The 25,522-nt window shown below is 48.4% G+C and overlaps 1 protein-coding gene across 4 annotated transcripts; it reads left to right on the top strand.

Moving 5' to 3' along the window:
- Nucleotides 1-1,357: 1,357 nt before the first annotated feature.
- Kcnip2 (potassium voltage-gated channel interacting protein 2) lies at nt 1,358-23,117 on the top strand. Of its 4 annotated transcripts, XM_008845614.2 has the most exons (10): nt 1,358-1,741; nt 18,292-18,387; nt 19,249-19,302; nt 19,904-20,028; nt 20,445-20,514; nt 20,685-20,755; nt 20,869-20,976; nt 21,154-21,258; nt 21,387-21,449; nt 21,717-23,117. In XM_008845614.2, exons 1-10 carry the CDS (start codon nt 1,669-1,671, stop codon nt 21,762-21,764), a joined length of 813 nt encoding a protein of 270 aa, XP_008843836.1. In that variant the 5' UTR covers nt 1,358-1,668; the 3' UTR covers nt 21,765-23,117. The 4 variants fall into 4 exon arrangements, with proteins under 4 accessions (XP_008843836.1, XP_008843838.1, XP_008843837.1 ...); XM_008845616.2 differs by lacking the exons at nt 18,292-18,387; nt 19,249-19,302; XM_008845615.2 differs by lacking the exons at nt 1,358-1,741; nt 18,292-18,387; nt 19,249-19,302 and adding an exon at nt 5,590-5,710.
- The last annotated feature ends 2,405 nt before the right edge of the window (nt 23,118-25,522 follow it).

The raw sequence follows: 25,522 nt of genomic DNA, 5'->3' as shown, positions 1-25,522 counted from the left end.
TTTTTATTGCCTTTTTCCAGCCTCTTAATCTCTTTAAGGTAATTCAGGTGTTGGTCCCATGTGACCAGGGACCCTTCCTTAAAGACTCCTCTGAGTCTCCTGACCCTGATGGAAGCCAGTTGGGTTCAAAGAGCTGTTGGCCTCCCTTGCCCTCTGAGTGGAAGAAGGGAGAAGAGAGTTCTTATCTCCAAACTTAGTGGTACTGTGACCAGCCAGTCTTTCGTGTGCCTTCTGGATTCCTGCCAGCCTTTCCTCTAGAGCGAACAAGGGCAAGTCTAGGATGTAGAGCATTAAGCTAAGCAAAGAATTCCTTCCCTCCCATCCTCTCCCCCTCCCCCATTTTAAAAGTCCGTATCTTGGCTAGTTCCTTCTTGTACACAAGAACTCAAAAGAGGAGTGCACATCCTCTTCCAGAAGCCAGCCATATAATGGAGTGGCCATGCCTACCCACTGTCAGCTCTATTTACTCCCAAAGACAATCCTTAAGGCAGCTGCCTGCCCCAGTCTTACAGAGGAGGTCCTACCACAGTTCCTGCTGAGTTGATTGAATGGAGTGTTTGGCAATGAAATCTGATTGAAAAGGCTAAATGTGCCAGAGTCAGTTTGGCTGAAGCTTTTGGTCTCTGCAAGCTGCTCCTGGAGACCCAGCAGGCACATGAGTCTGACAGCCCTATACTAGCTGCCCTACCCTCATAAAAGGAACTAATCTGAAGGGAAGGTGATTTCATAAATGAGATCCCCAAATCTTCCAGTAGCTCCCTAAATCTGCTGGAGAACAAAGAATCTAGGATAGCAGGTAACAAAAGGGGGGGGGGGAGTTGAGAGAAAACAAAAGGCAAAAGCTAGGAAGTCTTGAAAACTGACCTGGTTCACTACTTTCCTGGCTGGCTCGGGGTCCATCAGATCAGGTTGGAAAGTACTCAAAGTGAGGTGGGCCCACAGGAGTCCCTGCTGGAACATAAGACAAAACTGATTGCCAGCTATGAGCCTGTATCCAGAGGCAGGCTTGGCTCCACATCCCCATCCCTTTCTAGCATGGTGACGACTGCCTGGGAACAGGAGCAGGAACAGAGAAAATGGGCTGGCATGGAGACCAAGGGAGCAGGGTACTCAGACTCTTTACTGGGCAAGGCTGACGGTGGGGGCTGGGGTGTCTGAGAATTGGGGGCGGGGTTTCCTCACTGTGGGGCCTTTCTGGTCCCCTCACCCCCAAGCCCCGTTGTTTCAGCGGGTGGTGTTGCTGGAGAGCTGGTCTCCCTCTTGGCACTTTCCAGTTCCCCCCTTCACTGGGTGCCTCCTCCGAGCTGCAGAGGGCGGGGGGCGGAGGTAGGGGGAGCCAATCCGGGCAGCGCCTAAGTGTGTGGCGGGGGGAGGCAGCGGTGACAGCCGCGGGGAGGGGGCGGTGGAGAGGCGGCTGGCTCTGCTCGGCACTCAGCTGCACTCTGCCTCTAGCTCTGCGCTCACTTGCTGCCCAAGCCTCCAGCTCCTGCCCTAGGACCCCCAGGTGGGCCTTAAACCAGGCAGGTCCCAGACAAAAGCCCCAGCCCCTACGTCTAGCTCCCGGCCCAGCCAGGTCGCTCCGCCTCCAGGGGGCGCCGTGTGAGCGCCCCATCCCGGCCACCCGGCGCCCCCTCCCACGGCCCAGGCGGGAGCGGGGCGCCGGGGGCCATGCGGGGCCAGGGCCGCGAGGAGAGTTTGTCCGAATCCCGAGATCTGGACGGCTCCTACGACCAGCTTACTGGTGAGTTGGTGGCACAGGGGTCTCACAAGGGAGGGTGGGTGGACTCCATCCCTTAGACCCTCCCACCTCTCTGACCCTTTCTGGCCCTACCGGAACTCTGCCCCAGTCCCACGCACCTTCCAGCCTGGTCTAAGCCAGAGGACGCTGAGATCCAAAGTCTTGGATCCCTAGGGGGATGAGTAGGAGCAAGTGGGGCAGGTGTGGAGAGGCAGCAGATGTGGGCGTGTGTGACATAGGGACAGGAGTGTGTCTGGAGTGGGAGGTGTTACCTGGGTGAGCACCTGTCATTCTTGTGTATGTCTGTGTATGTATATGTGCACCTCCCACAGCTGGTTGCCATGTGTCCAAAGCTTGGTGACAGCTCTGGTGAATGATTGCTTGTGGCAGTGCGATTTTATGATCCTCTCAGATGTCTGAGGTTGTGTAGGACCCTGGTTGTACTGGTGAAGTTGTTTTGACCATGTGTCTCTGTTGTATGTTCAACTATGTGCATTGAGTGATTCTGTATGAAGTGCCATGTGATTACCAGAATACACCAGGCAGTCAGTTTATGTTGGTATGTCTCATTATAAAACTTACAACTGTGAACCTGAGATGAGCATTCGTTAAAGTGTGTATGTTGTGTTTTGTGATGGAGGCCGTGGGTTGTGTTAGCATTTGGTGCTGTGTATTTTCATGTGTGATGCTTGCAGCCAGGCTTTCTGAATGTTTGTGGCGTTTCTTATTTTTGCCACTTCTCTGGCTTCCTGCTGCAGATGAGGTCCTCAGTGTACTCCACTACTTACCTTCATTTTCTGCAAATAGCCCAAAGACCCAAAGAGGAACCCCAGTGTCCAGCTTTCCAGACTGCCTTCCCAGAAGCACTTTGGTTCCAGCACCTGGTCTCTGTAGAGAGCCTTTGATTAGTGCTGGATCAGCTCCTACCCAGGAAAAAATACTACCCAGCTCTTTTCTAAACCCTTCATAATTTCACCCAAACCTCAGAGAAAACAGCCTCTTGCTTCCCCTTGGAGCTAGGGACAGAAGTTCTGGGCTTGGGAAGTGCAGTAATGCTCCCTTTGTGCCCTGTCCCCCACCACTTTACTGCCACTTCCAGCAGGTCTGTGAGACCATGTATGTCTATATATTTGTGTAGTCTCAGGTTTGATAGGCAGACTCCTGTGTTTGTGTAGATGACTGTGTCACCTTTTGAACATTTCCATACACATGTGTGTCTCATTGTGCAGCCTGCCTAAGAATCCCAACAAGGGTGGGCTGAGGGAGGCTCTCTCCTGAGACTGAAACAGAGCTGGGGAAGTGAGGGAAGACCATGGTCATTGCTCTTCCTTGTTGGAGTCAGGTTAAGACCTGGGAAGCAGGCCTTGAGATTAAGCCTCTGAGGCTGACTCTGGGGAGACCCTAGTTGCAATATCAAGACCCACAGAAGGAAGACCTTCACACAGGCAGAACCCACATATGTTTCAGATACAGATGTGCTCCACTATCCGTTCTAGTCTCTCCCCATTATCAATTCAGGGTCCTTGAGAGTAATAAGGGTTCAAGGGCCCTTATTAATATCCCACTAGTCAGTGTTTACCTCTCACCTTAATTGGTTCTCCCCTTTAGTGAAATCACACCCTTCTTTCTGGGCTACCTGACTTTTAATTTTTATTATTTATTTATTATGAAATGACATTACATAGTCTTGGTTGATCATAATACTCACTATGTAGCTCAGGCTGGTCTCAGACTCAAGGTACCCCACCTCAGTCCCCATAGTGCTTGAATTACAGGTGTGTACTGTCATGCCTGGCTTCCTGATATATGCTATTTGATTTGGAGACTTTCTGAGGGTGGAGAAGCACCTGTGTTGATTTTTTGTTTGTTTGTTTGTTTGTGGTTTTAATACAGGGTCTCCCTGTAGCCCCAGCTGGCCTGGACTCACTATGTAGACCAGGATGGCTTCCATCTCACAGAGATCTACCTGTCTCTGCCTTCTGAGTGCTAAGACTAAAGGTGTGAACCACCATTGAAGTACTTGTATTTATTTGAAAGTACTTTGGAGCAGTCAGGTTTGAAAGTGGACCCATTATGTCTTACCTGTAAAAATGGGTAATTCTAATTCCTGCCTGTCTCCTTATCGGCTGACAGCCTCCCAAAGGGAATAAGAAGAGGGTTAGATGTTGACCAGCATGATAATCATGATCTGGGTCATCAGCTTCCTTGTAGATAGCTCCACACACAGCTTAAGGAATTTCTCCTTTTGAGAGAGGGGCTTGTTGTATAAAGGAGTTGTCCGCGGTGCTGAAGCATACTCCACCCTCCCACCCCCTTCCCTTCTCTGTGCCGCAGGATTCCTCAATTGGATTTGGGGTGGGGGCAGAGTCTATCAAACCTTCATCTTGATCCATTAGCTGGCGAAGAAGTCACCCTAAAGTTATGTCTCAGAACACCTTGGACACCCCCAACAGTCATCGCTCAGTCTTGCCCCAAGGTCAAAACAGAATTGGGAAAGACTTTATTAGCAGCAGAGGGTGGGATAGAGTGTGATCCCAGCCCTAACCCCACCCCACCCCCACCCCCGCGAACTCTTTGGGTCACCCTAACCCAGTGGGGCCGCTTGACTTTACTGCACAGCGGAAAATGACTGCGATGACCGCATCCAAGAAGCCGAGAAAGCACAGTGGGCAGAGAGTTAAGACCTGATTGTCCAGGCCTCCTCCGCTCCTCCAGTCCATGGGACCTGAACCTCCTGAGTCTGGTCCCTTTGGCCATAAAGTATCGTTCCCGGGTGTGGAGCGCCCCCGTGTGGCTAAGGAGCACTGCGCATGAAGCTAATTCCTAGTGGCAATTGTAGCTAGCCAGTTGGAAGTGATAAGACGTGGATAGAGTTTGGAGGTAACTATCCTCTTAAAGGTAGAATTTTAATACACATACATAGAACAGGGGAAGGTATAGGATTATAGCTCCTGTTTGTTTTCCCAGTAGTTTAAAGGTGTTAGTAGGTGTTGGAAGGGTTTACTTGGGGTCTCAAGTGATAAAAATGAGTCCTGGAAAGAAGTTGGGGTGGAGACCAAGGGATGAGGGACGTCTTGTTGCATTTGCTTGGGAACCAGTATATTATAGTCAAGTTTTTGGAAAGAAGACTTGCAAGACAAAAACAAATAGTTCCGAAAGGGGTTTGGAGCCAGGAGGCGGCACTAAATACACAGCCCTGCCGCCTCTTCGCCGCCCTGTATTATGTCCTTTTTTCCCTCCTTCCTGCTTTTTCTCCCATTGGTCCAGGAAGTAGGGAATTGTGGAGAGTTGCCATGACAACCAAGTCCTCTCACTCCATAGCAACTCTGCCAGTATGGGAGGTGGAGGTGGAGGTGGAGGGGGAGGTGGAGGGGACAGGCAGAAGAGGGGTTGAAAAGGAGCAAGAAAAAGATTCAACTGGGCATGGTGGTACACGTCTGTAATTCCAGCACTCCGGAGGTGGAAACAGGATTGCCACGAGTTGGAGGCCAGTCTGGGCCATGTAGCAAGTTCCAGGAAAGACCTTGTCTAAAATTTTTAAAGTCACTCATCATCCAGTCCTCCAGCTTTTCTTTCAAAATCTGTGCGTACCTGTCTTCCTCACCAGAAATCCAGAAGCTGTTGAGAGAAGACTGTGAGAACGCCCTGCCCCTGGCCACGCCCCAGTCTCTAGGAACTTTGGGTGCAGGTGCAGGGTGCTTCAGTGACAAGAGTCAAGGTGCTCTTGTGAGGCCACTACCTGCTGAAGATGCTAAGGGTCTGAAATTCTCCGCCTCCCAGTCTTGCGCTCTGGCACCTCCCACTCCGATGGGGGGCGGAGACCGCCTCTCCCAGGGACCTTGGGGGCGGAGCTTGGCCACAGAGCTCTTTGCCGGAACCGAACCATGAACCGCTGCCCCCGCCGGTGCCGGAGCCCATTGGGGCTGGCAGCTCGATCCCTCTACCAGCTGGTGACTGGGTCACTGTCGCCAGGTAGGAGGAAGGGAAGGGAATGGCATGACCCCTCTAAAAATGAGTGGCTCAGGAAAGGGACCTTACAGAGGTGGAAAGAAGGGCTCTTCAGAGATGGAGGGAACAAGAGCACTCCAATAAAAGGGCTAAGAGGGCAAGATTCCTGACAGAAGTGCAGCAGAGGCTAAGGATCCCCCAGAAGCAGAAAGAAAAGAGAATTCTTCGAGAAAGGAGAGGGGCATTGTGGTCCCCCACAGTGGTGGAGGGTAGGGATTCATTGAAGGGTAGACTCAGGTAAGGAGCAGGGCACAGGGTTGAAAGGAGGAAGCTTCCAGCTGAGCTAGGAAAAGGTACGACCCTTTATTGCATTGCCTAGGTTGGGATGTGTGTGTGCTTCAGATGACCTATCTGCCTAAAAGAAAAAAAAGCCCTAGATGGAACTAGAACAGTTTGAACTCGGCTATTGAGTTCATGCGTGACAAAATGGATAGAATTGTGTGGCATAAGGATTGTATGTCACTGCTTTGTCACTGGGAGTTTATGTGAATGGGATTGTGCTTAACTAAGCTGTGCATCTCTGAGGCTGTGCATCCAGGGGTCTCATATCCCTAGTTACATGATTTAGAGTTGGGTTGGGGGATCCTGAATCATTGAGTCAGTAATTGCTTTCATGAAGTTGTACCTTGACATGAAATTTGTGGGATTTATGATGTGTAGACTATAGATTTCATATGGTGCTACTGAAATTTGTGCATACCTCCACTTAGGTTTCCTTAGGGTGGCCTGGGTCAGGCTTACAGAACCCAGAATTCCTCCCCCATCTGACTTCAAAGAGACTGAAGCAACCTGACTACATGAAAGTCTAGGATCTGTAGTTTTCTGCCTCTATAGTGAAGGCCTGTGGCCTGTGCCCGCTTCTTGCCATGTACCCCTGACCCAGACGTAGGAGAGATAGGGCTGAACCAGAACAATGCTTAGAAGTCTCCTGGGGGGCATGCATCCCCTCAAGCCCCCTGCTTGGGCCTGTCTCCAGTGACAGATGGCTAGAGCCAGGCAGGGCCAAGCTCTCAATCACTATAAGCATGACTTCCAGGACCAAAAATAGCCCCAACGCCTAGGGAGGTCATTAATCACCTGATACAGCTGGGGGCTACAGTGTCATTTTGATTAGCTGGGGATGAAATGGTCTGGGGGACTGAGAGAAAAACTTTGGGGTCTTCACTGAGCAACAGTCGGGGAGAAAATGGCATATAGTGGGCTCATCTACAAGGCAGTTTTTTCCAGATTTGAATTGTGGAAAGTCAATGACTGGATGATAGCAGTATCTCTGGGTGAGATGTGAAAGATCTGCAAAGGGCTAACCTAATGCCCTAATGGTTTTGCCTAGAGTTCTTACTGCCTAAAGTGCTTCCATTAAAATTTCACTCCAGGGCTGGGTGTGTAGCTCAGTAGTAGAGTGCTAACCTAGCATGTGCAAACCCCTAGGTTCAATCCCCATGACCAAAACAAATATTTTTATAGCCAGTATAGCCAAACATACCTGTAATCCTAGCAGTCACGAGGGTGAGGCTAGAAGATTGCTGTGAGTCTGAGATCATACTGGGTTGCATATTAAGTACCAAGCCAGCCAGGGCTACATAACAAGATCTTGTCTTAAAATAAACAAGCAAAAAACCAAGTTGGGTGTCATGGCTCTTGTTTATACTCCCAACACTTGGGAGGCTGAGGATTGCCATGAGTTTGAGGCTAACCTAGAGTACATACCAAGCCAGTCAGGGCTACAGAGTGAGACCCTAGCTCATAAAACAAAATGACAGGAGGAAAAAAAAAAAAAACACATCAGCAATAGAATAATAGATTTTATCTGGAAATGAGGATGTAGTTCACAGGCAGTGTGTGCCTGCCTAGCAAGTGCAAGACCTGGACTTTGATCCCCAGCACTGCAAAAACTGGTGAAGAGCTAAAGCGGTGGAACAGGGAAGTCAAATCTAGGTCAGTTTCTCATAAGGCCCTAAGACTTGAGAAGTCTTTGAGTAGGGGGAAGGGAGAGCCTGAAGAACAGCTTGCTCTCTAATTTGCTATAGACCCTTCCATGAGAGGCCTGGTTGATTCAGAACCAGGGGTCACTGTGAAGCTGGGTCAAGGAACAGGAAGGCTCATGGACAGGACAACTGGCTGCAAGTTTGTCAGTGTGTCCATCTGTGCAGCAGCAGTAGCAGCAGCAGCAGCAGAAAGTGGGGAGGTGTTGCTATGGTGTGCTTTTGTTTTGTTTTGTTTTAATCTGAATGATAGTGCCTCTTTCAATCCAGATAGTCTGCTTGGCATTCACAGAATCCAACCTTTTAAATTTAATCATCCTTAGCTCTCAAGCATAATCTGTTCCTTAATACCCCATACCCAATTGGAGAAACAGGCTGAGAGATCTGACAGACATAGATACTGGGCAAAGTCATTCTTTACCAGCATCTTAACTACTTTTTTGGGAAAAATCACTTTATGAGCCTCAATTCCTCTCCAGTTTATCATGACTGTGACATGAGGTAATGCATATTAGGTATCCAGTGGGTTCAATAAATACTGATCCCTGTGTTTAACAGGTAGATTCTTAATTGAGTGTACTTTTTTTTTTTTTTTTTAAAGACAGGGACTCACTATACCACCCTGTTGGCCTGAAACTTGCTATGTAGACCAGGCTGGCTTTGAACTCTAAGATCCAACTGCCTCTGCCTCCTGAGTTTAGGATTACGGGGATGTGCCACCATGACCAGATCTGAACCATTTTTTAAGAACCAACTTGAAGTTGGAGCCAGTGGTGCCTGTAATTCTGCCTTGGAAGTGAAGGCAGGAGGATCTAGGCCAGCCTGAGTCACAAAGTAGGACCCTGGGTTGGGGATATAGCTAAAAAATCCAAAAGCTAGGAATGTAGCTCAGTGGTAGGGCCCTGGGTTTGATTCTCAATACCACAAAACCACATCAAAGTTACCCTTTCCAAGTTTACCCTGGCTTCCCAATTACAAAGCTTTTGCTATAGCTCAGTTAATGCCCTGCCTAGAACAGTTCCTATCATATCACAGGCATACAACAAAAATTTTTGAATGATCGCCATAGTTCTCTCAGTGAGGGCTGTCTCCCCAACCCAGTGAGACCTAGACTTGTGTCTGATTGACCTTTGTTCCACAGGTATCAGCCTGGTTCTTAATTTTATAGGTCATTTTTTGAGACAGGGTCTCCTTATGTGGCCCATGCTGGCCTGGACTGAACTGATCCTCCTGCCTCACCTCACTCTCCCAAGTATTGGGATCATAGGTATGTGCCATCATGCCTGCTCTTAGGTTAGTTTTTGTCTGTTTTTTTGAGATAGGATTTTATGTAGCCCAGACTGGCCTCAAATTCCCTATATAGCCAAGGCTGGTCTTGAATTCCTAATCATCCTGCTTCCACCTCCCAAGTACTGAAATTACAAACATATGCCACCACAGCCCAGCTCAACAGGAATTTGATAGCACACAGGTAACTGGTTGGTAGCTGAGGGCTGAAGGCTCTGAAGGAAAGGGAATTAAGCTGCCTCTAAAGGACAGGTGAGTGGGGAGCTGGAGAGATGGCTCAGCAGTTAAGAGCATTGGCTTCTCTTGTAGAGTACTTGGGGTCAGTTCCCAGTATCCACATGGTGACTAACAACCACCTGTAACTCCAGTTCCAGGGATCTGGTGCCCTCTTTTGACCTCTGTGGGCATTGCATGACATGTGTGCACTTACATACATGCAGGCAATGCACTCATACATATAAAATAAAAATAATAGATAAAGCTGGGTATGGTGGCACATGCTCTTAATTCCAGCACTTGGGAGTCAGAGACAGGCGGATCTTTGTGAGTTTGAGGCTAGCCTGGTCTACATAGCAAGTTCCAGGTCAGCTGGGGCTACAGGAAGACATTGTTTCAAAAAGACCTAAATAAATAAATAAATAAATAAATAAATAAATAATAAATAAATAAATAAAATATTTAGCAAAGGACAGGTGAGAACTATAAGGGAGGGAAAAGGCATCCCAGATGGAGAGGTTAGCAGGAGTTCATCCTCAGAGAGGTAGGAATGAATTCAGTGTGCTTGTGGGACAGTTGAAACAGGCTGAAACAAAAGGACCTCTTGATGAGGGTAGAAGGGTATTATGCCAGGAGTGGCATTTAGTCATGAGGTGATATTTACTGGTTTCATGTGTGAGGGAAGAGAAACTGCAATCAACCTCTGAATTGATTGCCTTCTCACTATCACAGGGGAGTTGGGCAGCAGAGGACTGAGGCCACAACAGGCAAGGGCTTCTTCCACTCCAGTCTTTTCTAGGGGCTAAGAGAGAGAAAAGGGGTAAGATTGTGTGTGAGGTAGATGACTGACCCCCAGTGGTGGCTGTGCAGAACTGCAGACTAGTGAACGTTCAACTGGAGACAGAGGGGACTAGCCCCCCACTCCACAAAGGGCTGAGAGACATTCTTCCTGTAAAGAGGGAGCTCCTGTGAGTTCCAGTCCTGAACCTGGTCTCCTAAAAATGCAAGTTTTCTTTCTTTCTTTTTTTTAGTCTTTTTGAGACAGGGACTCCCTGTAGCCCCAGCTGGCCTGGAACTCACTTTGAAGACCAGGCTGGCCTCAAACTCACAGAGATCTGCCTGCCTCTGCCTCCCAAGTACTGGGATTAAAGATGTGTGCCACCACACCCAGCTCAAAAATGCAAGTTTTCTAAGAAGGGAGCCAGTGTTAGTCATAGACTCAGGGCCAGACAGGGTTAAAACCAAGGCACGAATGGAGGTTTGCTTTACCTCTCTCAGCTTCACCACAACTGGTCTTCTGGGGGTAATAATGTGCCATGGTAGACTTATTGAGAAAGCTCTATTCGATAACATCTTCAAGCACATAGTACATCATCTAGTGAATAGTAAATGCTCCTGGGTAATGGAGTTATTATCTAATAATAACCTAATCCTGTGATTTACAGGCTCTAAAGACCTCCCCATCCCCACTCTCTGTCCCCCACCTCCCACCATGCAAGAACAGGGAAAGGGAAGATCTCAGGATGCTTCAGGGGGTGGGGGATGGTGAGGTGCCATAGTGAGTTCATGTTTCCCTCCTACCCTTTTCTCCCCAAGGAGGGCCCAGGCTTTGGCATTTCTAGCATGAGTCCCTACCCACCTTACTCTAGGAGCTTTAGATCGCTCAATTCCAAAGGCAGACAGTCTCAGTAAGTTCCCTTCCTTAGACGGTCATGGGGGTGAGTTCCCTTTTTCCTGCCTGGACTGTCAGACCTAATCTTACCTCCCTTGGGCCTCAGTTTCACTGTCTGTGGCCTGTGGGACGAGAGTGCTTCCCACCTCACAGTCTCCATGGCAACCACGATCGATGTTGATAGTGCCCTTCTGAGAGGTCACTTGTCTTCTCTTTCTATGTTCTCACACAATTCTATGTCAATACAATTATACAACCATAGACCCATCCTCCCAAATATACAATACATCCAAGCCTCCTCAACTTTAGACCCACAGCCCTCAAGCTTCCCAAAACACACACACACACACACACACACACACACACAGAAAACACATTTACATGTGTATCCCATTTCATAGACACACAGTCCACACATCAGTCATACTCCCCAACACGTCTTTGTCACAGGTGCACAATCACATGTAAACACAGGGACTGGAGCAAGCCACTGTCTCTCTGCTGTAGCTCATCTCCTTCAAATTAAAAGATCCTAAGGAAGTGCCATCCAAAGGCTGAGGTGACCTGAAGAAGAAGAAAAGGCGGAAGCTGTGGCTAGGAGAAGTGTGGGGCTGAGGCAGGAAAGGGGAGGGAGGAGACCCAGAGAGGGAGGGAGACTGCAGGGCGGTCCTACTCAGGCAGGGGAGTCTGAGGGGAAGGTAGTGTGGAGTAGCAGTTGTGTGTCTGAGCATCAGCAAGGTGGGGGGCCATGCCCTGGCACTACCATGAACATGGAAGGGCTGGAGATGGTTGCTGTGCTTGTGGTCCTCGTTCTGTTTGTCAAGGTCCTGGAACAGTTTGGCCTCTTTGAGCCTGTCTCCTTGGAAGGTAACCCAGGTATCCAGGCATCTCTGAACTGCTGGCTAGAGGGCCGGCTATCCTGAAGTGTTCGGGCAGGGGTTGTACCATCTTCATCCCTGGGGGCAAGGGTGAGCAGGTGTGTGAGGGGCATCTAGGAGGAGCAAGAAGTGTATCCTGGGAACAGGATCTAGGAAAGATAAAAAGGGAGTCTTTAAGGAGTTGGGTCTGAAAGAGGAGAGGAGGCAATATGGAAGACATGGGGTCTTGGGAAGTGGTGAAGGGGGCAGTATGAAAGGGCAGGGGTATGGAGATGAATGAGGGAAAGCTGGGATATACCAGGAGCAATCTGGAGATAGGGAAGGGAGTCAAAAAGGGAGGTTCTAGGGATCATAAGATGATGCCAGAATAAGTCCCTTTGGAGCTAGAGCCCAATAGTGGCTCTGAAGATGTGACTCCAGGTCTTCATGCTCATGGATATAGTTTTTACAGGTTGTGAACTCTGTGAGACATGAGATGTGACTATGTGTTCATGTGTGAGAGGACAAAGGGTAACCATGTAAGCCTGTATATGTAACAGAGATGCGATTGCATGTGTCAGAGTGACAGGATGTGTGGTTTTTTGAGATGATGGATATGACTCTGCTCAAGCTGGATGGAATGTGTGGATAAACCTCTTTGGATATCAGGTTGAATGTATAGCTGTTACTGATGCTCCCTGAGGATATATAGCTCCATACCCAAGGCTTAAGGTGGGAGTGGGTTCTGTGGTCACAGGAATGGGAACATTGTGACTGAGACATTTATACTGTGTTCAGGCTGGGAGTGAGGAGTGGGTCAGATCATGGTATGTACTTTCCATTTGCCTCCCCAGCTCCTCTGAGGTGAGGGAGGAATAGCCTGGCTTCAACATTTCCTGTCCCACCCCAAAGTTAGTAGAATAGTATTGGAGATCCATAAAGGAAAACCTGCCCACACAGAATTTTGGTTTCCCCCTCCTCTTTGCAGCAAGAACCTCCATGGCACATTCTCTCTCTGTGGCATGCTGTCTCTCAGGGCCACTAGAGATAGGCAAGAATCACGACAGGCAGGGGACCGGGGAGGGGTGGTTGTAGGATGGACACCTTGGAAAACTGGAAAGATATTAAAGAAGCTGGAGACAGAAGAAGTTCTAGGGTTTAGTAAGAGCACACTCCATCCTCTGCTGCAGTTACTGTGGTAGGAAAAGTGAATTAGGCTTAGAACTGAGGAAGCTGGGCTGAGCTTCTCTCCCAGATGAAGTCATTTGCCTCTAACTCACCTTCCCCTTTAGGCTGTGGTAGAGAGGACCATCTAGAAAACCCCAGCATCACTGAGGCTAAAAGCACCCCTTTTGTCTTACCACCTTGAAAGGAGACAGGCTGGGGAGCAGGGAAGGTGGGAGGGGCAGGAGAGCTATCCACCACTTGGGTGATTGACAACACCTTAGGAAGCCCTGGGTATAATCCGGCTTCGGGAAACCAGAGTCCAGGCTAATGGAAGCCTGGGCCAGAGGCCAGACCACTATTGATCCCTACCTGGCCCACTGCCTCCCTCCTACCTTCAGTAGCTCTTGGGGTGGGGTGGGATGGGAGAGATGGGAAGAAGGTTGAAGGGGAAGAGGCTGTAACCTTACACAGTCACCTCCTTGGGGCAAGGCCTAGAGCCTGGCTTGGGTGGAGGAGTGTGGCATGGAGGGCGAGTATGGGGAATAGTGCAATTAAAGGATCTTGGGCCACTCTAGGAAGGGACTGAGGCCAACTTAGTCAATATACTAGGTCTAGTGGGCTCAGGCCTGGTAATCAGGAGGTGAGCACAGCCTAGAGACATATACAATAGTTCTAAAGGTCCCCTGGGGGTGCAGTTACAGCTGAAGGACACTTTAAATAAGAACATAATCAGTGGACCTTGGATAGCCCCACAGTATACCAAAATGTTCATTTCCAAGACTTTTGTTTCTGTTTTGGGTTTTTTTTTTTGTTTTTTGTTTTTTTTTTGGTCTTTTTGAGACAGGGTCTCCCTGTAGCCCCCAGCTATCCTGGAACTCACTATGTAGACCAGGCTGACCTTGAACTCAGAGAACTCACATCTGCCTGCCTCTGCCTCCCAAGTGCTGGGATTAAAGGCATGTGCCACCATGCCCAGTCTCTGTTTTGGTTTTGTAAGACAGGGTCTTTTTATTGAATTTTTGTGTATTTCATACAGAACATCTTAATCATCTTTATATCCCCTTCCCCATTTGGCCCCCTTCCATAGCCCCCCCCACTGGAATTCACATATTCTGTCATTTGAGTTAAGGTCTATCATGTCAAGTTAGTGTGCCCAGATGTCCATCAGTGTGCAAGTTCATCCACTGAGGTCTAGTCAGACTATCTAGGGTCCCTCCCTTTAAGATCAGCTCTTCCTCACCCAGCAGTAATCAGCTGCCAGTAATTCTTTGACTAAGATTGGGGTCTGCTGTCCATTTCCACAGTTCTGTGCTGGGTTTTTGTCTGCTCGAGTTTGCATGGGTCTTGTGCATGCTGACACCATTGCTGTAGGTTCCTATGAGAAGGGTCCCAGGAGCCATATGGTCATGCATCTCCTCCCTGGCTCTTACAATCTTTCTGCCCCCTCTTCCACAATGGTCCTGGGCCCTGGGTGAGTGGATTTTAATATAGGAGTCCTGTCCATTGACCCACACTCTGTAGACTCTTATTATTTACATTTTAGCCATTTGTGACCTTTTGTATTCCTGGTTGCATGAGGGAGCTTCATTGATGAGAACTGAAAGATGCATTAGTGTTCTCCTCATCCCTTGTTCTATGTTCTTTGAGCCTTAGGTATAGAGGTTGTGTCGTATATGTGCCACTTAGGCTTGGGCAATTTATAATCTTTACAACTGTGACCAGTTGTGGAACTCTGTAATAATCCTGTCTGTTGACAAGCTTCTTTTTGATGGGTGGTGAGTGGGATACTTGTCTGTAAATTTAAGGATTCATGTTTTGCACATAGTAAGAAATTACATTTGTCTACAGATGTGACATCCTTAGTGTTTTCTCTAAGATCTATGATCTCTCCAGCTATGTGTGTTTGACTAGGTTTACAGTACCACGCATGATTTTCCTCCCATTGAGTGGGCTTTAAGTCCAGTTAGGTAGTGTTGATTGCCCCCAAGATAATAGTGCCACTACTGCTCCAATGTTGCTTGCTGTGCTGGTCATTGATGTGGTTTTTAGGCCTTGAAGCTGGGGTTGGGCCATCCATTGATGTTCTCCCTTACCAGCTTGTATAGTGCTCTCCAAAGCTATGAGAGCTAGCCTTCAGGAGAGGTAGCTTCCAGGTCAGTTCTAGCTCCATTGGTGCGATACTGCAGAGGTCAGAACTGGAGTTCAAGATGGTTTGTACCCTCCATGTAGGTGTTGTGAATTGAACCTGGGTCCTCTGCAAGAACAGCCAGTGCTCTTAACTGCTGAGCCATCTCTCCAGCCCTCAAAACGATTTTTAAAAAAAGTGCATTTAGTAGGGGCTGGAGAGATGGCTCAGTGGTTAAGAATACTGATGGTTCATTAGCGGGGCATGGCCGTGCCCGCCTGTAGTCCCAGCACTTAGGAGGCAGAGGCAGGCGGATCTCTGTGAGTTAAAGGCCAGCCTGGTCTACATAGTGAGTTCCAGGACAGCTGGGGCTACAGGGAGACCCTGCTTCAAAAAGACAAAAAAACAAAAAACAAAAAACTGATGGTTCTTGCAGAAGACCTAGGTTCGAATCCCAGCACCCACAGGCAGCTAACAACTGTCTGTAACTCCAGTTCCAGGGGATCTGACCACCTCTTCTGTCCTCCGTGGGCACTGTATGACATGGGTGCACTTACCTACATGCAGGCAATACACGCATACACATAAAATAAATTAATAAATAAATTTTTTCTCTTATATTTTTGCCTTTTTTGAAACAGGGTCTCCTTATAGCCCCAGCTGGCCTGGAATTCACTATGTAGACCAGGCTGGCCTCGAACTCACAAAGATCCACCTGCCTCTGCCTCCCAAGTGTTGGGATTAAAGGCGTGCGCCACCATACCCAGCCAATAAAATATTTTTAGGGGCTGGAGAGATGGCTCAGCAGTTAAGAGCACTGACTGCTCTTGCAGAGGACCCGGGTTCGATTCCCAGCACCCATATGGTGGCTACGAACTGCCCTTAACTCCAGTTCCAGGGGAATCTGAAGCCCTCTCCTGACCTCCGTGGTATTGCACGACACGGGTGCACTCACATACATGCAGGCAATACACTCATACACATAAAAAAAAATGCATTTAGTTCATCTGTAAGAGACACCCCATTTAAAAAAAAATGTTTTGAGCCAGGCGTGGTGGCACACGCCTTTAATCCCAGCACTAGGGAGGCAGAGGCAGACGGATCTCTGTGAGTTCAAGGCCAGCCTGGTCTACATAGTGAGTTCCAGGACAGCTGGGGCTACAGGGAGACCCTGTCTCAAAAAGAAAAAAAAAATGTTTTGAAAGATGTGTGTATGTATACAGGTGTGCATACCATTGTGAGTATGTGCAGGTCAGAGGACAATCTTCAGAAGTCTGTTCTTGCCTTCCATTGAGGCAAAGCATCTTTTGTTTCTGCCATTGTGCTGTATGTTGCAGGTTAGAGGGCCAGGGAGCTTCAGGCTATTCTAGCTCTGCCTCCCACCTCACCACAGGAGTGCTGGGATTACAGATGTGCCCCACCACATCCAGCATCTTTTGAGGGTACTGGGAATCAAACGTGTCATCAAGCTTATGTGGCTAATGCTTTTACTCACTGAACCATCTCCATGGCCCATGATTCTCCAAAATCTTAACACTTCTAAAATTATTCACAATTCCCAAGTCCAATGTCTCTTTTGAGACTCAAAGCAATCTCTTAACTGTGAGCCCCAGGAAAATACAAAGGAGTTACATAACTCCAATGTACGATGATACAGAGTAAACATTCCTATTCTAAAAGGGAGGAATGGGCATGGCAGAGAAAGACTGGACCAAAGCAAGACCAAAGCCCACAGGGCAAACACCAAATCCTGCAGTTCCATGTTTGGCATTAGGGACTTCCTGGTGACATCATCTAGGCACCAATAAACCATGGCTAGCCACACACCCCCCCTTATTCAGTCACATAGCACACATAGCCTCTAGTAGTGCCTGCTGCGTTCCTTGGTGACTATCCCATAGTCCTGGCATCTCCAGCATCCTGGGGTCTCCACTGCAGCTTAGGCTTCACCTTCACAGTGTCACATAGTGGCCTCTGAGGGCAGCACCCTTCCACTGAGCCCCATCTGCATTTCTGTTGGCAGTCCTGTCTTCCACGGTCTCTCCAGAATGACCCACTAAGTTCTGCTTACAGCATTGTAGGCCTTCTCTAGCCCAAGGCTCAAAACTCTCCATATTCCTCTCATAAACTAGTTGCACAGGCCTACAAACAACATAGTCAGTTGGTTTATGACAGTAACAACACCTCTTTTGTGGGTACCAGTTCTTGGTATTTTCTTTTTGTTGTGACAGAATACTTGACTAAAACAATGTAAGGGTTTATTTTGGCTCACAGTTTGTAGGTACCATTCAGCATGACAGGAAGGCATAGGAGAGAGAGTTGCTTTAATCATTCACAGGAAGCAGAGAAAGAGGAATGCTGGTGCTCAACTCACTCTCTCCTTTTTTCCTTTACATTCAGTCTGGGGCTCCAGCCCATAGGATAGTGCCACCCATCTTCAGGGTGGGTCTTCTCTGCTCAGTTAAATGCCCAGAGGTGGTGTGTCTCCTAGGTGATTCTAAATCAAATTAACAATGAACCATCACAGGGACCTAGGTCACAATATGACATGGATATGTCTTAATAACTTTGGTATATGTCTTGATATCCTTAACACAGTGTTATGATGTCCCAGGGTTCTAGTATATTTTTATGTTTAATCTTGCTGTGCATGAGCTCGCCTATATGGGCCTCTATATGTGTGATCATGTTTTACTTTGGTCATGTTTGTGTTTGTTAGAGTATTGGGTGAAAATGTATGTTTATATGTATGTTTTGGAGCATGGTTACTAGGCCATCAGTGTTACTGGCATCTATCATCATTAGCTATTCTAATTGTCACTATATACCATACCTGTTTGTGTATGTGTGTGTGTGTGTGTGTGTGTGTGTGTGTGTGTGTGTAGGTAGTGTGTGAGAGAGAGAGAGAGAGAGAGAGAGAGAGAGAGAGAGAGAGAGATTAGGATTGCACAAGCAATCCCTTAGATTACCTGAGTTAGCAGACATTGAGGCCACCTCACTTTGTCCCATTTATACAAAGTGCCCAAGCCTGGCCCCTGCCGACTTTCTATGCCTGTGAGACCTGGTAGGTAACCTGCCTCTAGCTATCCTACCTATTCATACCCCTCCCTTCCCCAACTCATCTTCTATCCCTGTTCCACCCAGAGTTGATTTGTGACTGATGCGGGAGAGGACAGGGAACGAGGGAACAGAGGGACAGTGGAGTTAATGTGCCTTCCTGGGATCTTCTCTCTTCCCAGGCCACCCTCCAGGGCCCACTAAAAAAGCCCTGAAGCAGCGTTTCCTCAAGCTGCTGCCGTGCTGCGGTCCCCAAGCCCTGCCCTCAGTCAGTGAAAGCAAGTGCCTCTCCTATGCTTCTGGGGTGGGCCTGTGTGTGTGTGTGTGTGTGTGTGTGTGTGTGTGTGTGGGTGTGTGAGTGTGTGTGAAAGAGGGAGAGAGAGAGAGAGAGAGAGAGAGAGAGAGAGAGAGAGAGAGATGGGTGGTGGGGTAGGAACTGAATGCATCTGAAATGAGGGTTGTGGCTACTGTGCTGGCCTGAGCCAGTAAGTAGGGGCAGATCATGAGTACCTCTGAGTGTCCCTGAGCTGCAAAATGCTAGACCAGGGCTAGTGTGTCAGGCCTGATGCCTGAGCCTATATAATCAGGTAGCCAAGGGGCCTCAGACTATGGGGCTATGTGGCTTAGCTAGTTATAGTCTGTGACTCTGAGGCCACCCTATTTCTTTGTGGACCTTGAACTGTTTGTCACCTGTGCCCTGATTGGCTGATAGCAGGTGTAGAGGGTGAAGCCCACCTTCCTCCAGATGCCAAGAGACTTGGGTTTTCTTCCCTGCCTAGTCCCCAATTCAGTGGCCTCCAGTTGAGTGACCTCATTTTGTCTCTAGGTCTGTTTCCTCAGTTGGGCCTTGCCCATCTCATAAAAGCATACTGAATTTGACAAGCTGTAAAGTTTGTAGCTTATTTGAGCATGTAAAGTATGCCAGTGGGTGCCACTACTGGGAGTAAATTTGGAAAAAGGGCGTGTATGCAAGGTGAGCAATCCATTTCATGGCTGTCTGTGCTCATTGTATGTGCTTTTGCTGTGGCCTGGGGTGTGTGCATTGAAACATGCAAGTCTGTGAGATTTACTGAGTGTGAGCGGGGTGTCTGCAGTTGGCCTGGTCTTCCGCTTTCTCGGTGACAGTTCGCTCCCTTCAGCATTAGCCGCCCCTGCCTCCCTCCGCCCCCACAGACCCCGCCCGCTGGACCCAGGTGACTTACTCTCCTGGTTGGGGCAGGGTGGAGGGTGGGGTACTTGCCTGGGGGGCGGGATGTTGGGATCTGGGGCGGGACTGAGAGTGGAGTTAGGATTGGAGACTGGATGCCAATTGGCTGGAGCTGGGTGGAGCATGGCTGGGCATGGCTGGGATGGGCGGGACTTGGCTGGGATTGAGCAGGATGTGGACTCTGCAAGTCTGGAGCTGAGCAGATCTGAATTGGTCAAGTAAGGCCCCCTAGTGCTGACCCCAAGGCACGGGCCCCATTGCTTCTCAGACTATTCCCTTACCCGGAAGAAGATGTGGCTGGGGCTTTTCCTTCCAACCAGGTATCAAAAGCCCAGGAGCCAGTGCTGAATCCGGACCTCTGGCTCTGGAGCCAGGCATAGCCTTGGCCCTGATAGACCTCGAAGCTGATCAGCGTCTTCTCTCTTTGCCTCCACGTCCTCAGCTCGGAGTCCAGTGAAACGGCAGGGTGGCCTCCGTTGTAGAAGATGGGACAGGGAGAAGGGTGTGTGGGTGGGCGATTTTGAAGATTGGTCAAATGGTCTCAGGGGCCTGGCCTGAGGCAAAGCTGTACCCCACTACTCCCGCAGACAGTGTGGAGGATGAGTTTGAACTGTCCACGGTGTGTCACCGGCCTGAGGGTCTGGAGCAACTGCAGGAGCAAACCAAGTTCACGCGCAAGGAGTTGCAGGTCCTGTACCGAGGCTTCAAGAATGTGAGTGAAAGCTGCGGGGGTCAGGGTAGGGGGGTGTTCTTGCCTTTCATCACAGCAGGTGGATCTCTAGGGGTCCAAAGCCAGCTTGGTCTACATAAAGAGTTCCAGGTCAGCCAGGGCTACATAGTGAAGGGCTGAAGTGGAAAAGCCTAGCTGACCTGCAATGCTTTGAGGAGTGAGGTGGGGCAGCAGACCCAGTTTGTAGCCAGAGGTTCAGAACAGATAGAGGCTAAGCCTGTGAGGGTTTAGTTTCATGTTTTGTTTTGTTTTATTTTGTTTTTTGTACACTACCTATCGTCATGTGGTGAGTCCCTCAAAGGTGAGGTTTTCCTTTTCTGGGAACCTCATGACATACGGTAGTGAATGGAAAGGAAATGGGGCTTTTGTCTCTGCTCAGTCTGGTTGTCCCCTTCCAGGAATGCCCCAGTGGAGTTGTTAACGAGGAGAACTTCAAGCAGATTTACTCCCAGTTCTTTCCTCAAGGAGGTGAGGAGAAAACCCAAGGGGCAGGAGCTATCCATCCCCGGGCTGAGGTGGGAAAGAGGGTTCTGGAGGGCTGGGACTACAAGGTGATGGGAGGTTTAGGAAAGTTCTAGAGGAGAAGCAAAGACTCTCCTGCCTGAAAGCCAAGCTCACGCCCCACGCTCATCCAACAGACTCCAGCACCTACGCTACTTTTCTCTTCAATGCCTTTGATACCAACCATGATGGCTCTGTCAGTTTTGAGGTGAGCTGGGGGAGGAGGGCCAGTCAAGCCTATTTTCTTGGGCTTCTGGGACAGGATTTCCATGCCAAACCAACAGAAAGAGTTGGTGAGGTTTTCTTCTACTTCATTCCCAGGACTTTGTGGCTGGTTTGTCGGTGATTCTTCGGGGAACCATAGATGACAGGCTGAACTGGGCCTTCAATCTATACGACCTCAACAAAGATGGCTGTATCACCAAGGAGGTGCAGGGCGACTTAAGGGCTATGTGTGGGGTGGTGGGTGGTGATGGTGCAAAAGGATATGGGAAGAAACCATGCACATGTGTGTCATCAATAGAGGCTGAAGTTGCTCTTGGCCCTAGGCCCCTCAGTTTGGGGGCTAGAGGCTCTTAGGAGGAATCTTCTCTCTCGGCTTAACAGGAAATGCTTGACATCATGAAGTCTATCTATGACATGATGGGCAAGTACACATACCCTGCACTCCGGGAGGAGGCCCCAAGAGAACATGTGGAGAGCTTCTTTCAGGTGCCTGGGTCTGGGTAGACTGGAAGGCTCTGGAGTGGAGGGAAAGACACTGGGACCCAACAAGGCACTAACCTCAGTTCTGCCTGCCTCCGCCCTCCTGTTCTCCCTGCCTGACCACCTTCTTGCAGAAGATGGACAGAAATAAGGATGGAGTAGTGACCATTGAGGAATTCATTGAGTCTTGTCAGAAGGTACAGGCCCCGCCCTTTACATTTCCCTGATCTGGACTCAAGGCCTAAATCAATGAAACAGGAGAAGGTTCCTCCCAACCTCACCCCATACACCCAAATCCTGTTTCATCATGACCAGGGGAAGTTTACCCCTTCCCCACCTTAGGTCCCTTACATGTCTCCCTCCTCTGCCTTTGAATGTCCCCCTCTCTGATTAAGTGTCCTCCTTGTCTCTGACAAGCTTTTTTTTTTTCTCTCTCTCAATCTGCCTCCACACCATGACCACAGGATGAGAACATCATGAGGTCCATGCAGCTCTTTGACAATGTCATCTAGCTCCCCAGGGAGAGGGGGTTAGTGTGTCCTGGGGACCATGTCTATTCCTAGTCCAGGTGAACCTCACCCTCCTCTTCCCAGGTCTGTCCTTATCCTAGCTGTACCCTGGGGGCTGTAGGAATTTAAGATCCTGGGATTTAAGTAGTCCAGATCCCTGGAGCTAAGGGACCAGAGAGGGCAGAGTATATCTGGTGGGTGTTCCCAACTCCCAACAGCTCTCACCCCCTTCTCACCTGACACCAGTGCTGAGGGCCCCCCTGATGTAGGACCTAAGTGATTCTCCACCCCTACCCCCCCATCTCACTCTAGAAACCATGACATTAGTCAGAATGTTTCCTGCTATGGTGCTTCCCCTAGCCCTGATCTCATTCAACTTTCCCCTAAAACTCACTTCTCAGAGAAGATGCTCTGGCCTTGTCCCTGGCTGGCTTTTTTCAACCCAGCCTTTGAGAGCCCTATGGGAGGGAGACAAGAAAGTAGAGAAAGAGATATTTCCTGGTTCAGTCCTAGGAGTTGACCAGAGTGGAAAACAAAGCATGGGTAGGCCATGAGGGCCCAGACCTGTTATGGCTCCCAGGTTCCACAGTCTGCTACTCAGGCCATCAGAATATGAGTTTCCAGACTTTTCAGAAGGCCTTATGTTCTTAGAAATGTCCCATAAATTTACCATAAACTTCTCAGTGTCTTAGGAGAGCCTGGGATCCAGATGTCTGGTTCATCCTTGGAATTCCTCCTTCTCCCTCCTTGCTCATGTGGTTGGAGTACTGGCCAGATGGGTAGGAGGTGTCCTTGCTGATATCTATCAAAGTTTCATCCTACCCTCCCTGCCCATCACCTGTTTTGATGGCTTGAATTTTCATTTGCCATGACCTCTAGGCTTAGAGGCATGATGTGAGTCAGGGTTTTTCCTGAAGTTGTATCCTGTCATTCCTCCCAGTGGCTGCCTTAGGGGACAGGCAAGGAGGAAGGTAGGCGCAGCATTCGAGGCATTCATTAGAATTTTTGCTCAACTTAGGCTCTATTCCAACCCCCTACAATTCCCTAGGATCGCCTAGGGGCTCCTCTTCATCTATTCAGTCTACCCAGAGATACTGCTGAGCACACCTAGAGGGCAGGGACCAAACCCTAGGACCCAGGTCCCACCTCATTGTCAGCACCCCTGCCATGCTGCTACCCCATTAATATACCTGCTTGTCCCACTCAGCTCACCTTCCCAGTCAGCTAGGACCTGAGGGAAAGGCCCCCATAGAGCCCCTCTCCCATCAGACATTGTTGACTGCTTTGCATTTTGGGCTCTTCTATATATTTTGTAAAATAAATACACTAGATCCAATAAAACACAATGGCTATGCACAGGCTACTGTCTCTGCGCCTTTCTGTCCCTCTCACCCCTCAAATGCCACACAATCCAGACTTACACACCTACAACCTTTTAAGGGACATTTATTTATTTATTTTTTTTATTTGTTTATTTATTTATTTATTTATTTATTTATTTATTTATTTTTGTCTTTTTGAGACAGGGTCTCCTTGTAGTTCCAGCTGTCCTGAAACTCACTTTGTAGACCAGGCTGGCTTTGAACTCGTAGAAATCTGCCTGCTTCTACCTCCCGTGTATAATTTTATAAAATAAATATAAAATGTGCCAGGTGTGGTGGCGCACACCTTTAATCCCAGCACTTGGGAGGCAGAGGCAGGCAGATCTCTGTGAGTTCAAGGCCAGCCTGGTCTACATAGTGAGTTCCAGCACAGCTGGGGGACAGGGTCTCCTTGTAGCCCCAGCTGTCCTGGAACTCACTATGTAGACCAGGCTGGCCTCAAACTCACAAAGATCCGCCTGCCTCTGCCTCCCAAGTGCTGGGATTAAAGGTGTGTGCCACCACGCCCAGCCGGGGACTTTTTATTTTAATTTACTTATTGGTATATGTTATGTGTATGAGTGTTAAGCCTGCATGTACGTAAGTGCACCATATGCATGCAATACCCTCGTAGGCCAGAGAGGGCATTGGATCCCTTGGAACTGGAGTTATGGGTTATTAGTCAACCATATAGGTGCTGGGAACTGAACCTGGCTCCTCTGCAAGAGCAGCCAGTATTCTTAACTGCTGAGCCAGCTCTCTAGCCCCAAACCGTACAACCTTTTAGATTCCCAAGAAAGTGCTTTTCAAGTATAGCCATGCCTTTGCAGGTAACTAAGACTCAGGTTCTGAAAATGGTTGGAAATTCTTATGATATCATCCCCCATGTGAGTCTCCTTCTTATGATCTGAGAGGACACAGGAAGGAACAGGATGATGTCCCAAAGACTATGTATGCCAAGCAAGCGTTCTCTTTTCTTTTTTTGTTTGGTTTCTTACTGCATAGCCCTGGCTAACCTCAAACTCACTATGTAGATAGACCAAGCTGGTCTGGAAATCACAAAGATCCATTTGCCTCTGCCTCCCAAGTGCTGGAATAGAAAGAGGGCCTGCTTGGCCTGTCTTAATTTTTCTTCCATAAAATATGGTATTTTGCCGGGTGTGGTGGTGCACGCCTTTAATCCCAGCACTCAGGAGGCAGAGGCAGGTGGATCTCTGTGAGTTCAAGGCCAGCCTGGTCTACATAGTGAGTTCCAGGACAGCTGGGGCTACAGGGAGACCCTGCCTCAAAAAAACCAAAAAAAAAAAAAAGGTATTTTATTCCAACTCTGGGAAATTAAAAAGGAGAACACATCCTTCCATTTACCATTATAATCTAACTGATGTTAGGGATTCATCTATATAAATATATATAATTCTTGTACACATATTTCAGATTTTAGCCTCATTGATATTTGTACCCTTACTTTTTTCTCTCTTTTGAGAAAGTGTCTCCTAAGGAAGAAGACTTTGAACTCCTGATCTTCCTGCCTCTACTTCCACAGTGTAGGGAGGTGCTACCACATAGGACCCAGGTCCTACCTCATTGTCAGCACCCCTGCTGTCAGCACCCCTGGTCCCGTTTTACTTTCTAATAAATGTCCTTACAAAACATTGAATGCATGTTAATGTTTCTACTTGTGTAGCTTCATCAGTTGGTTAATATGTTTGGATAGCTTCCATAATTTTGTGTTTTAATCACTTATGTGATTGGCCAAACTGTCAGGGAACAACTTTAATTTATACTCTTTTTTAAAAAAATATTTTATTTATTATTTTTATTTTATGTGTACGAGTGTATTGCCTGTATGTATGTGAGTGCACCCGTGTCATGCAATGCCTCAGAAGTCAGAAGAGAGCTTTGGATTCCCCTGGAACTGGAGTTAAAGACGGTTCGTAGCCGCCATGTGGGTGCTGGGAATCGAACCCAGGTCTTCTGCAAGAGCAGTCAGTGCTCTTAACCGCTGAGCCATCTCTCCAGCCCTAATTTATACTCTTTGTGTCAGTTGCTCATTGCCTGAATTTTTCTTAAAGCATTTTATTTATAGCCAAGTGTGGTGGCACATGCCTTTAATCCCAGCACTGGGGAGGCAGAGGCAGGTGGATCTCTGTGACTTCAAGGCCAGCCTGGTCTACATAGTGAGTTCCAGGACAGCTGGGGCTACAGGGAGCCCCTGTCTCAAAAAGACCCCCCCCAAAAAAATTAATGATAAATTAAAAAAATATTTTAAAAGAAGCAAAAATTCACTTTTGGGGATGGAGAAGCAGCTGGCAGTAGAGTAAGTAATTAGCATATGCAGGACCCTGGGCTCAGTCTGTAAAATCACAAAAACTCCCAAAATTCAAAGCAAAAATCTCACTT

Source organism: Nannospalax galili, unplaced genomic scaffold (assembly GCF_000622305.1).
Source record: "Nannospalax galili isolate Female #2095 unplaced genomic scaffold, S.galili_v1.0 scaffold161, whole genome shotgun sequence".
Lineage (NCBI taxonomy): Eukaryota > Metazoa > Chordata > Mammalia > Rodentia > Spalacidae > Nannospalax > Nannospalax galili.
Note: the sequence above shows the minus strand (reverse complement) of the source record. Positions and strands in the feature narration are given on the sequence as shown.